General features: G+C 33.1%; 1 protein-coding gene across 1 annotated transcript in view; it reads left to right on the top strand.

Moving 5' to 3' along the window:
* Positions 1 to 14,717, top strand: part of LOC136038264 (activating signal cointegrator 1 complex subunit 3-like) — a gene marked incomplete at its 3' end in the record, with an annotated part of 40,249 nt that overhangs the window by 18,613 nt on the left and 6,919 nt on the right. Inside the window, 2 exon segments of the mRNA XM_065721380.1 lie at positions 2,811 to 3,042; positions 10,830 to 11,054. Of these exon segments, the coding sequence (XP_065577452.1) occupies positions 2,811 to 3,042; positions 10,830 to 11,054 (457 nt within the window).

Consider the following 14,717-nt stretch of genomic DNA (forward strand, 5'->3'; position numbering starts at 1 on the left):
CCAATAATACGAAAATATGGTGGAGTACAAAGAGAAAAAAAGAGAATTAAAGAACAGCACGAAAAATAGTACTTCAAGAAATAAAGATTATACTATATACATACACTATATACATTATATGCGTTCGTGGCTCGTAGATACTGTTTGAAACAATCTCAAACCTAATACCTGCGTCTCGTTATATATTTATGTGTGCAAATAGAAGATTCAAAAAGTAATTTCCGAATTATTCATAAATCTATTTAGCATAGTGACTTGTTTAAAAGAAGCAAGACTGCTCTATTTAAACTTCAAGATCTTCAATTGATCTTAAGATATTCATTAGATTTTAATCTAAGAAGCATGAACTTTCCATTTACACCTTAAAATCTTGAATTTAGGACCCTAATGCGGAAAAAAAAGGTAAAGAATACGGCATTAGACTTTGCAGTCCCTACCAATGGTACTGATCTCCGTTTCTTAGCCCTTCAGCCAGGAAGTGCAATGGGGGCTGGGGGCCAATCTTCCTGTGATTTTGCACACCCTTCCTGTTTACCCTCCCCAGATTTTTCCAGTTACCCATTTAGAGCTGGATCGACTTTTAGAGCTGAGTTTACAGAGTCACGCCACTGATCCCCTTTCCAGACTAAATTATTGGTTACACTAGGATTCGAACGCTCGCCCTCTCAGACAAAGGATCCTGAATCCAGCGCATCAGTCCACTCGGCCAGGATGGCTCTAATGCGGAGTTATAGGCATAACTGCTGCTAAGTCAGTGTCGTTGATTTTGTCACTTAGTTGGTCGTAATTCTCACCAATCATTTTAAGAACGAGGTTTGGTCGAAGTGCATAAATATATTCTCTGCTCCCAAATTCTACGACGATGGTTATTTCAATTTGGTTTGAATTTCTTTTTTTTTGCCCTTAGTACGCACACACTGTTTTTGACAAAAAAAACTGGTGATTCTGAAGATTGGGATGATTTCTAACTAGCATTTTACATAAAAACGTAAATCACCTTGGTTTGAAATTTTCAAACGCATACGAGAAAGTGTGTTCAAGAATGAGTGAATATATAATTGTTAGAAGCAACAGCAATGAAAAACTGATTACTTTTGTAAGATTTAAGGGCTCTTAAATTTTATGATGTAAAACCTGAATATGAAACCTGAAGGTTTCATAAAAAATTTAAAACCTGAGGACGAAACCTATAACTAAACTTGGGCTTATATAGCTTACGAAGGAAATTTACAATATTTTAGGTGATACGATGAACACATGGAAGATTATCTAAAAATAGACTGAAGTATCCACCTTTGAATCGATCCTAAAAGAATGCTTTAAATAAATTAAAACGTAGAGAAGGAATGTATAATATTTTGTATTTTCTGGGCAACATAAAGGGGGGATTGGGCAACATAAGTGAGAATTGCCTTAGACTCCACTTGAATATTGCTAATGAACATGAAACCCAAATATAAATATGGATCTGCAATTTCCATATGGATCTGTAATAAAGAGAATTTGGATCTGTAATTTCGTAAATTGGATTGGGATTGGGCAACATAAGTGAGAATTGCCTTAGACTCCACTTGAATATTGCTAATGAACATGAAACCCAAATATAAATATGGATCTGTAATAAAGAGAATTTGGATCTGTAATTTCGTAAATCAACATGTATTGTAATTGTCCTGTGCAAGCGAGAAAGTGCGGTCAAGAATTGAGTGAATAGCTAGTTGTTAAAAATGTGCTGCAAAGAGAAACTGATTACTTCTCTATGGCTTCCTATCAATTTGTAGGATTTTGCTGATAATTTTGTTATAATAATAAACGTTTAACAACAGCAAATGGATTGAAACTCATCGTATTTAAGATACGGTAAGAGTAGTTGCGATTTTCCAACAAAACGCCTGCGATTTTCAAAGTAATTTTGTGGATTTTTTTTCTCTGCAAATTAGATGCGAAGTTTTAATTCAATTTTTCTGCAAATCGTAGCAGGTGAGAACTGAGGGGTTAAAATTGTCTGCAATGCGCGGCATTGCAGCAGGTTTGTGCAAAACGCAGTGGGTGAGAACTGGGGCTGGACAGATTTTACATAAATCTATCCTGATATATTTTATAGACATTAAAGAATATATATTCTTTCTAAAAATGCTTAGATTTAAGGGTTCCTTAGGCAGCTGACTAGGATCGGTATATTCGCAACGATCCTAAAAGCCTGTGCTGGTTTCAAATGGGTCGTGGCCAGTTCATTCGCAATTGCTTTATTGAAATGACACGCAAGCTTTTAGAGGACTCATGGGGACGTCAGCCTCATTATAATTTGTGTCAGTGTTTATGTCCATTTTATGGTTTATTTGATTATTGTTTTAATTTCTCTTCGTTTTAGGTTTGACTTGTTATATAACTTTATTTCTGTCTATTTTAACGTATTAATTTTATTTGACTGTAAAAAAAAAACAAGCTTTTCTCAGACGTATTTTTAACTAATTAGGGCTTAGGGACAAATGTGGCACTATGTAGGACATTGAGCCCTCAGGGGAAGGGACTCAAGCTTCAGATGTTTTTTTCTTTAAGACCACCATTTTTTTCTTTTTTTTAATCAGCCGTTTTAGAACTATTGCATTCTTGTTTTAGCTAATTGTTTTACGTTCTTATTTTGTGAATTACGAATAATTTGAACAAGACGCATGGCGAGCGGAAACACATCGTTTTCCTTTACTTCTTTTACTTTTGGTTAGAATTTGGTACCTAGCGATTACCATTCAGATCGATCATGAGATCAAACTATCTTGAAAACTAACGTTTATTTTAATTCTCCATTATAGAGAACTTGCAAAATTATGTCCTTATAAAGTGAACCAACACACCTTGGATTCCCCGCATACAAAAGCTCACCTTTTATTTCAAGCGCACTTCAGTCGTTTGTCGCTTCCCAGTTCATTCTATCACACTGACACTAAATTTGTTTTGGACCAAGCTATAAGAATCCTTCAAGCTATGCTAGATGTGGCTGCTGATAGAGGATGGCTTGAAACTGCGCTAAATATACAGCAACTCGTAAGTTTTACTAATCCTGTTTTTTTTTTGTTTTTTTTACACAAAGGGTGAAAATAGTGAAATTACTGAAACGCATAATTCGTATTCTACAAAGTCTGCCTTTCAGAATATATATATATATATATATATATATATATATATATATATATATCATGAAAAGAGAAATCACCAATGCTACAGCACAAACACACACAAAAAAAAAAAAAAAAAAAAAAATAATAAAAAAAAAAAAATAAAAAAATAAAATAAAATAAAATAAAGAGACAGAAGGAGAAAAGGAAGACTGTTTTCCTAAATTAGTGATTAATATAGACCAGCACTTGAATGAGGCCTCAACCCTACTCATCCATACAATCACATAGGTCAAACAGCATAGCCACACACAATCAACCATAAAGAATAATCCATGGACAGGCAGTCATGTCGTCAATAAGTATAAGTCGTCATTTACTGAACAATAGAAAAAATAATATAGACAAATAATTCAGAGGCAACACCCAACATAAGGGCTCATCAGGAGAATACACTGGCCTATATTGGGTTTCGCCACTCTAAATTCTCTACCCAGCACAGTGTTGTGGCTACCACAGAATATCCATGGCATCCCCGCGTCAGGTATCACCCCCAAATTACATGCCTATGAAAAAAAAAAAAAAAAAAAAAAAAAAAAAAACAGCAAATGTAAAACAACCAAGTAAAACCAAAACCAAAACAAGCTTATCCTGTTAATATATCCCTCCCTTTAGCAACAATAGGTAAACTAAATATTATAAATTTTACAAAATCACAAATATTAACACATTGCAAAAAACCTGAATGAACTAAACAATTATAGAATTCATCTTTACCATGTGGCTAATTTTTCAAAAAATTACGCTCAATTAGAAACGCAATTCAAAATAAATGGCGCTGTGACAACATTTCTCAAACCTCCCAAATTAGTTAAAAATTTCTTTAAGCATTTCTAGATAATTCTTTTGATATTTATTTAAAAGTTCGTTATAATGAAAACTAAATTTTTTAAATTGCCAAGTTAATTTATTTGCAGAAAAACCTCTTGATATCAATTTTTGGCTTAAGATTTTACATCTATTTTTAAAATCAATATAATTACTACAAATCCTTGCATAACGAAGTAACTGTGAGAAAAACGCTGAATATGTGATATTTGAGTGTATATTACTTTCAGGGAATGGGAAACTAATCACTTCAAAATCAAAATCATCCGTTTTATTATACATTTTAAAACTTAATTTATTATTATCACAAATATTAATATTTAAATCTAAGAAATGATCTTCATGACCAGCGCTATGACTAGGCTCAAGAATAAGCTCTGATGGATATATATTTTTAGAAATATCAATGAAATCCTTACAATTTAAGACCAAAATATCATCTAAATATCTTTTATTATTTGACAAAGCATGTTTTAAATTAATTGGATTATTCTTATCCATCATATATTTATATTCTAGTTGACTTAAAAACAAGTCAGCTATAAATGGGCTGGCATTCCCCCCCATGGGAATTCCCATAATTTGCTTGTACAAATCACCCCCAAATCTTATATAAGTATTGTATAAAACAAATTCCAATAACTCAAAAATCATATCCAAGCTGTAACATCTCAAGTTAACTGTAGTATTAAAGCAGTTTGTCCATATGGCTTTTTTATTATAACTGTCTATTTTTAAGAACCTTTTACTAGATAAGAGGAAAGATTTCTTTATAACAGTTTTTAAATTATCAAACACTAAATTAAGTGATAAATTAGTATACATTGTCGCAAAATCGAAAGACTCAATTCTTTTAGCTGAAACCATTGTTAAAGAATCTATCACCTGCAGTGAATTATTAACACTCCAATATGGATTAAAATTCGAAAATTTTTTAATACCAGAACAATAGGTTTTAAGTTTATTTACAATTTCCTTTAAAATTAAAGAGAGGTCAGTAGCAGCAATGCGGGTTGGACATTTAGCTGCTCCTGCAATAAACCGTGGTTTAGGGGGATTCTTATGAAATTTTACAGTCCAATATAGGAAAGGGAACTTTTTATCATTGTCATTTATTTTAATATTAAAATTTTTAAAAAGTATTTCTTCAGTCTTTTCAATTAAATTCTCATCCTCTATATTTACCTTTTCATAAACATTAGTTGTGCATAACTCCCCCTTTAAGATATCACAATACAGCTTCTGACAAATTATGGCAAAATTATTATTAGCTTTATCCACTGGCACAATTACAAATTCATTCTTTAGATTAGCAATTGCTTGTTTAATCTTCGCATTATAAAATAATGATTTAGTGTTACTATTTTTTAAGTTAGAATATATTTTATTTCTTACTCTACTAATAATTAAATTCTTCCAACTTTGAAAACTCTCTTTATTTTTATTCTCTTTCTTACACCACTTATCAATAAATAAATCAAAATCATTTTCCAGTCCATCAAGAACACTCGATGGTTTCAGATGATGAGAAAGACGGAAATTAGCCCCTTTATTCATTATAATTTGAAGATCATCTTGCTTTATTATTGACAAGTCCCCTGTTATAACATGTTTGTAAGTAGGATTTACAAATGGGCCAAGTTGCTTACAATTACAAACCGGTTTCCAATTTATATCGCTATCTAGTTTTTTTAGTATTAAATTATAATTAAAAATAATTTGCCCAATAGTTTTTGAAAATTTATAAGTTAAAACTGGACTATCATTATGATTTAAATTACTAGGAAGGGCCTGTTTCACATGCCGCTGATTTAAAATTTCTGGTAAATTAATATCTTCAATCTGCTTACAAGTAAAATTAATAGATAAATATAATCTGTTATCCTTATTACTAATCTTATCAAACTTTTTCTATTTTGAAATAAATTTTGTTTTAGTTAGAATGCAAATTGTATCACATATTACTTTAAAATTATATTCAAGAGCTGTATTATTCTTAACAATCCAGAAAAGTTTGATTAAATTCCTCTTGGATAAATTATTTAGACACTTTATTACAGAAATCATACCCCTAGATTCAAGTAGCTGGCATAGATCTATAGAAAGCATATGTACATCTAATTCATTTTTTCTATTATTTTTCCTATGTCCTCTCGATCGTTTTTTACGTTTAGTAGGACAAGTAAAAGAAGGATGGTCCATAAAACCATCAATACATTTAACAACAACATGAGACATGTCACCATATTTTGCTACACGATCATTTAGCCCAAAAGGATAAGCTGTACCAAGAGTATGGATCCAGAAATCCTCCTGTTTACGTAGTCTATTATTCTTCTCTTCTTTATTTAAATTTTCTAATTCTAAATTTTCTAAAATTGTGACAGTTATATCTGATATGGAACATTTACCACTACTACAATGTTGAACTAGATAGTTATTAGTTTTTTCATTATTAACTGTTGTCTTGTGTCCAGAAAATCTTTTATATATATTATTAGTTGTTTCCCCCACATATTGTAGGCAGCATTTATTACATTCTAATAGGTAAATTACATTGGTTGTTCTACAATTAACATTACCACGTAACTTGCATGCAAAATTTTTATTATACAATGTACTTTTAACAGAAGTTCGTGGGACAAAATGATCTTGGCAAAGAAAACAACGACTTTTACACTTACTAACTTTCAAAAAATCGTTCCGAGTTCCGAGGCTAATATTTGTGTTTTGTTGCATAAAAAGTTATTGAAAATAAATCCAAAACAAACCAACATCCAAATCAAAATCCAACAATCAAAGTCCAAAAAACATGCCAAGGTCAATAGGTCAATAGGTCAATAAATACATAAACAAAAAGATGAAAGAACATGAAATTTGCATAAGTGCCATCTCACCAATAATTAACAATATCAGGTTAAAAACCTGGACCAGGGTAAAGGTCTGTCGGGGAGAAAACTAAAAAAATTTTCTCCACCAGCACTGGATCCAACCTGGAATAATATCATGAAAAGAGAAATCACCAATGCTACAGCACAAACACACACAAAAAAAAAAAAAAAAAAAAAAAAAAAATAATAAAAAAAAAAAAATAAAAAAATAAAATAAAATAAAATAAAGAGACAGAAGGAGAAAAGGAAGACTGTTTTCCTAAATTAGTGATTAATATAGACCAGCACTTGAATGAGGCCTCAATATATAATATATATATATATATATATATATATATATATATATATATATATATATATATATATATATACATATATTTATATATATATTATATATATATATATTAGATTTTCAGAGTCGCTGTTCTAATGCCTGAATATAGATCTACGTTATGTACAAAGTTTGCTGATTTAACTTTACTTGTAAGATTCAATAAATAGAAATGTTCTAAATATAATTATGTAGAAATTGGCAGAGCTTGGGAGCATAAAAAGGGTAGTATTTCATTACTTATGGTTCAACTGTAACACCCTTAAAAAGACTAAAAAAGACTTAAAAAGACTAAAAAAGAAATCATTAGCTTATTGTTCACTCAATAAGGGTCAATCATACAAAGGAAAAGAATGATTTCACAGCATGAATATATAACCCTAGACTTGGTAACAAACACCAGAAATTAATCTTCCAGTTCCTTCAACATTGAATTGAAGGTTGTATGTTTTTTTTTTCAATTCCAGTAAAGACAAAAGAGATCATATTCTTGGGATTGGCATGAATGAAGTCCAGTCTTCCAGTTTTATTCAGAAGAGGGATAATCTGCACTCTTACCGAGATAATTTCCCCTCTCTCCCACCCAAAACCTTGGGTGGTTTGGTTTTTTTTTTTTTAGCCTTTTTTGCTAATAAGTCTTGTATACTCTGTTTAGTTCTCCTAATGTTTGTACATTTTTTTTACACAATTTCCTAAAAGTACGATTTTCATAATATTTCACTTTTGCATGAGGGGTCCTTCAGATAGATATGGAGGAGTTTTCAACCCCCTAGCTCTTCTTCATTTGAAGGAATATATTCCAACTACGTATTCAATACATCGGAGCATGGTGGCAAGAAGTCGAGCTTGATAGTGAAGGACCGGTTCTTATAGGACCGAAAGCCTTTCTCATATTTATAAAATTCCTATGAAGCAAACCTAATTAATACCATATTCTAGAAATTTGTGTACACAAATGTATAACTCTAGCGTAAATAGTGAAATCTGAGGGCACTATTGTCCCCCTTGAGTGCAATAATAAAAAGATCGTATCTTTTTTTTAATCATTTTCAATGAAACTAAGGGGCGATGTTAAAATTTAAATAAACTAGACTTACGTTGCCTGAGCAACGTGAAGTGTTGCTGCAACCTTTGTCCGGCTTCGCCGAATAAATTGTTGCGAGAGCAACACTTTGGTTTTGTTTCTTTGCTATCGGTTAAACGCTGAAGTTGTCAGCCTATCGAAGCTTTTAAAACGTTATGTTTAAAGAAGAACGCGATCAGTAATCACATGATCAAAGGCTATTCCTCAGCGTTGAAAAAACAACAATAACAAAGGAATATCGAAAGAAGGAACTAAATTGACTTTGCAGCCAGTTGAACTTTATCCTTTTCAATCGTAGAAATCGCGACGGATCAAGACTTGGAACAATATCTTATATAATCTAGTTGGTATTGTAAAGCTATCCGTAACTTTTCAGGATCAAAATACCATAGACGACACTATTAATTATTACGAAACTGCCTCGTTGTTTTGCGTTATCGTTTGTACCCGTTGCATAAACACTTAATTCTAGGTTATAGTGAGTATGGGTAGGCTACACCAACTAGCAAAAGTTACAAACCCCTCTTCACTAAAGATGATTTTTGCCTAACAGACGATTATTACTTACAAGTCCCTACATGTCTTACCACTGGAACCAACTCGGTCTTATCATCAAATACACTGGAAACAAATAATAGGTACACTAAATAACAAAATCTGCAAACCCCTCACTGCCAAAGATGATTATGAGCTAACAGCTGACCTTTCCTTAAAAGTCCCCTACATGTCTCACAATTGGTATCGGCTTATTTTTGGTTTCAGTGTGTACCCTACCACTGAAGTTGTCAACCCCTTGAAACTTTCAAAATAGTATATCTCATGAAGGAATTTTCGTATCAAAAAATGGATGACATATACTTTGATCAGCTCATCAAGAGCTACCGATTTTCGTCGAGAAAAAAATTCTATCTGTCTTAGTTCAAAAGTTGATTTTTTTTGCCGTAGGCCAACTTTCTCATGTCACCACTTAGAAAGGAGCAAAGGATAAGCTCCAATTTCTTTAGCAATGACAGAACTTTAAAGTTTAAAAGGTACATCTGATAACATTTCTCTAGCTCAATCCCAAGTCCGAAAAAACAAATGATAAACCCTGTGAAAATCACGGCAGTACTTTCGGACCCGTGGGAAAATGCCGCTTTTTTGCTTCTGTAAATTTTACTATTTATCACTAAAAGAAGATATATTGGCTGTGGGGCCGGGTTTTTCTAAAATCTTATAGATTTTAGTCCATCTTCAATTTGAAAGCGGTGCCTGCCTGCTTGCCTGCTAGAACGGAGCTTTCCACTCGAAAGCAGAAACAAGGTTTGATGAAACGAAAGCTTGGCTGCACAACTTCAGATACTCCTCTCTGACATAGGCTACATAACTCCACTTCACTTCGCACACCATAGGCTCTGGCTCGTGGACAAGCAAAAACCATCCTTTTTGGTCCCAGGCAAGAGTTCTGCGGAGCTTTCCAAAATGTAATGCCATATTCATCAATCTGGCCTGAGGTCCACACTTTCCGTAAAAACCGCACAGGTTAGACCCTTACCAGTTTCCAGGAATAAGCCATCATCGGCGGCATAGGAAAAAAAAAAAAAAGGACAAAACCAAAGTGTTGCTCTCGCAACACAGAAACATTTTCTTTTATATGACAAAGGATGTTGCTAGTTCACTGAACACCCTGCTCTTTACGCTGAAGTTTGAATTTTTTCTCTGTGGTTTAACAGCGAATGAGCTAACGCAACAAGAAAGTCATAAAAACATTGAATTTTGTGCCAAGGTGTTCAGATTTATTCATTTTGTGTTAAATAATGATATTTTCCGTTTGTTCTACAATGTATTGTTCATTTTATTAACACAGACTTCACGTCCACTTTAAATTGAGTTCTATGGGAAAAAAAATCAAAAGGGGATCAGTTAGCAGAATACTTGAACTACCACTTGCCTATATTTTTCTGCACTAGAATTCTTTTAGAAAAGCATTAGAATGGGTGACAGCCACGTTTATATACAGGACAATGGCTGTTCGTTTTAAATTGTAAAGTCACTCTGCACTTTAATTGTAACTTTTTTATGAAAATTTATCTGAAATATTATATTAACTATAACCATTTAACAGTGTTTTGTTTTGCAAACTTTTAAAGACATGCAATAATTACAGGACATTATTGAACTACGCGCTGTATTTCTTATACATTCTCTTTTTTCTTTTTTTTAACTTAATTTCGCTCCTGTGGAGCTATAAAAAATTTGAGGTATAACCTTTGTCATTGACCAATGTTTGAAGGAAAAAGATTTGATAGATGAATCAGGCTTTAAACTGAAATAGTCTTCAAAGAGAAATACTAAAAAAGTTATTTACTCTCCCTGTTTTTCAATGGTTTCCCTTCGAATACTTTAAATTGTGTAGGCTATTCGAGTTTTAATATGGTTTCCTCACCGTTCCTTTTACAAGGAAGGCCAGTGTCTTAACAAAATGCTATTTATTTTTTAGCCCTAATTTTTCTGCTTTGTCAAATTATATATTTATGTTTAAGGTTCAAATGGTAATTCAAGGTAGGTGGCTCTTCTCTAACGATCCGCTACACACATCTGTGTTAATTTTACCACATTTGGACTTGCCACATATTCCAGCTCTAAAAAGAATATGTAATACCAACCATACACCTTCACTACTTGAGCTGATTTTTTCTGTTGGTGGCAAGATGGAAAAGCTTTCAAAAGAGCTTAGTGACGACCTAGAACCGACAAAGATGGAAGAGGTTAGTAATGCTGTTATTAATTATGTGCCCAACTTTTTTTTCAAATGGGATAATTTTAGAGGAAGGCGATGTTTGAAATTTTTCTAGACGCCTGAAAAATTCTCCCTTATCAAGAACAACTAATTGCTTAATTACGAATTACCAAGCCTTTATTGGAGACGTAAACGAGGGGGCATCATTGCTACCCCCAGATGTGTTTCTCAGTAAATACTTTCCGCTTAAACCACAGCCCTTTCCTGCAGCTACTTGAAGAAAACTATCAAGGTGCTATGTCAATCATGTTTAACAATTTTCTCTTCTCCAATAAAGCTACAAAAACTTGTAGTGCTACGACGATGAAGGGATGGCCCGAACTGAAATTACATACCTTCAATGCCAAAGGGGATTCTCAATGGAGTAATGGACGCACAGTTTGGATACCAAGGAGTCATCTCTCATTTATTAATATTATCACTTGAAATTATGGAGCCTACAAGCATCAAACCCTTAGGTGGCTTCAAGTTACAGTTTAAGTTAAAATTAGAATGTTGTGGTTTCTTGCAAACTCTAATCTCCTTTCTTCTTACCTCTTGTCGTAGATATTATATATGCCATATGTATTATCTTGCCATAATATTGAAGCATATTGAAATGTTTCAACACAGAACTTCCACTGAAAAAAAAAATTACCAAGTCAAAATGCTCGAGAGGATGTGGGTCCTTGGGACCAATTCCTTCCCCCTGTTTTAGGTCTGTTTCTGAATGTTCAATTGTTTGTTTGTTGTAAAAATGCCCACAACTATTCGATTTTAATTCAAGATCAAACTTAATGCCCATGACTGTTCGATTCTAATTCAAAATCAAACTTGATGCCCACAACTATTCGATTTTAATTCAAAATCAACGGACTCGGACGAGTCCGAGGACCACGGACCTCGTTTTGATAAAAACTTTCCCTGAGATTCTAATTCAAAATCAAGATCAAATTCAAGACTTATCTATTAAAAAATGAACTAACATCATTTTTATACAATCCTAATAAGGGGTTAAGGCCAGATTTGCCTCTCACTCAATTGGACTATCTTCTTGGCTTTTTCTACAATTAGCCATGACAAGATGCCCACAACTATTTGATTTTAATTCAAATTACACAAAGCGCAATTCTTTCCTTGAGACAGTTTTATTATGCTTCTATTTCAACTTAATGGCCCTGAATTTTAACATGTATTTACTTCTTTTGCGCTCAGTCTTTTCCTTTAATCATTTTTTAAGTATTATTATTTTGTATTTGAAAGACCAAGAATTCCATAGCATAAAAAAAGATACTCATCCATGTTCCAAGAGAAAATCATTGTACAAATATTTGAGCTAAAAAAAGCGGGATTAATCTTTAACATTTGGTATAAAATGTTGTAATCAACCTCAAGGAAAGTTTTCTAACCTTTTAAAGTTAAAATTTTCAAATTTTTTCAAACAAAATTTTCAAAAAATCATTTTTGTGCATGAATCAAAATTATTGATCATGGGAGAATTCTGAACATATTTTCAGATTCAGTTAAGATCTATTAAATAGTCTAAAGGACAGACAAATTAACAGCCAACCACAATCCAAATGACAATAATTCGTAACCCAAGTTGCATCTATTATGACAATAAATATTGTGAGATGGACAAAATTGCATCTTCATTTAAAGTTTTGTGACCTTTGAAAACAAATGTCAATACTCAGAAGGTATAAAACATGCCAGTTCTATGACATGACATTTTATGACATTCTTTAAAAGTTACTAGAGTGATGTTACCCCAGTCCCTTAGTAAATAATGAATGTGAAATCTAAGGGACTTATATAATCTGGAAACAAATATTTATTGGCATCCCAATTTGAGCTTGATACCAATCTGGAGGTGAAAGCATTTAATAGTTTTCACCAACACTAATCACAAAAAGAAAAATGTTAAAACAAAGCATACCATGTGTGAGCAATTCGTGATCTACATTATAAATTATACGGGCTGCTTTCCAGATTGCTATTATAAATGTTATTTAATTCTTCTATTTATACTGTGATTTGATTTATATTTTAATTTATTTTTGTTCTGGTTGCACACATATATTCAGATTTTAGCTATTCTTATGATCTTTTTGTTACATTTGTTGGCATTTTTGCTGTGCCGAATTGATTTGTAGTTTATCTAATTCTTGCAGTGGAAATTTTGGCTAACACTCTTGAAACTAGAATTTTACCTGCATATTTTGCTTTAAAGGTTTTTGTTGCAATTTTTGGAGCCAGATTTTTTTTTTAAGAAACACCGGTACCCATCCCTTCTTCTCCTACTTTGCCAAAAAATATCCCTTTGCTACCTTCCCCCTCATACAGAAGCCGTATTCCCTCCCCACATACAGTTCTTGCCGTATACCTCCCCTATCTACCAATAAACCAACAACTCCTCGAGTTGTTGGTTTATCCTCAATTAACTTTTTCCAAGTTAATTATGACTAAATATTACTGCCCTGAGTGTAGAAACCCAGCAACTAGTGGGACAGTCCAGTGCACCAAATGCAGTCAATGGTGGCACCCTAAGTGTGCAAGGATCACGCTTGGAGCAAGAGAGAAACTACCGGTATGGTTGTGCTTAAATTGTGACTTCCCCACTTCACCTTCATTTACTAGCGGTATGAAAATTCCGTGCAAAGTTACGCCATAAGCGAGCCTTAGACCTAGACTCTTTGTCAAAAACACACCCATAGTCACACCAGGGAATTCTAATCCCAAAACTAAGACAGTAACTAGGCCCAGCAGTGAGGATAAAACTCCATGCACGAATTGTTCTGAATACGTTAATGAAGTCTCAGCTTTAACTAACAGATGTTCCGTTCTTGAGAATCAACTCTCAGCTATTCAAAATGAACTATTACCCCTAAGAAATGCCCACGAATCACTCCAATCTGATTTACGTAACCTTCAGAACTTAACTGACGAAAAAACAACAATTATTGACTCCCTAATGATGCAGTTAAATCAGTTGGGAATCCTTTCACCCATTCCACCCGTGAAATTACGCTCGTCTCCCTTTAGCTCTGAAATGAATAATTCTATACAAGCCCCGAGCAATCAGATTTGTAACTCATTAAGTGACGTAAAAAGTGCATGCTGTGTGAGAATGATCCTCGATACGAGATTCAGGAAAGTGTTAAATTAGCTGACGTAAGGTTAACTGACGAGAATAAGTTTCGTAACATTCAACCGACTGAAGATGAACCGTTAATTGTTTTCGAGAAAATAGTTCAACAAAAAGTTAAGCGCGAGTCCTTAACTAGTAAAGGACGTAATATTATATGCAGGTTTTTTGTGAAAGAGGCTCCCAAATTTAACAAGATATGTCGGTATTTTAATGAAAGTGGTTTCTGTAAGCACAGAAAAAAGTGTCGTTTTTACATATATGTCCGCGTTTTATTTCGAAAACTTGCAGTAATAATGAGTGTAATTTTGACCACGTTGATTTATGTTGTGTTTTATCATGTACTGAAAAAGAATGCGTTTTCGCGCATGCGTGTTGCGGTACATCAAAAAGACGTAGCTCCAATCATACCAATCGACAGGAAAATGCTTTTCTGGATCCAAACCCGGCATCAAAAAATTTAATTGGACGGGGGTTACGAATTCAAAAACATTGCGATTACAA

The sequence above is a fragment of the Artemia franciscana genome, chromosome 17 (assembly GCF_032884065.1).
Source record: "Artemia franciscana chromosome 17, ASM3288406v1, whole genome shotgun sequence".
Taxonomy (NCBI): domain Eukaryota; kingdom Metazoa; phylum Arthropoda; class Branchiopoda; order Anostraca; family Artemiidae; genus Artemia; species Artemia franciscana.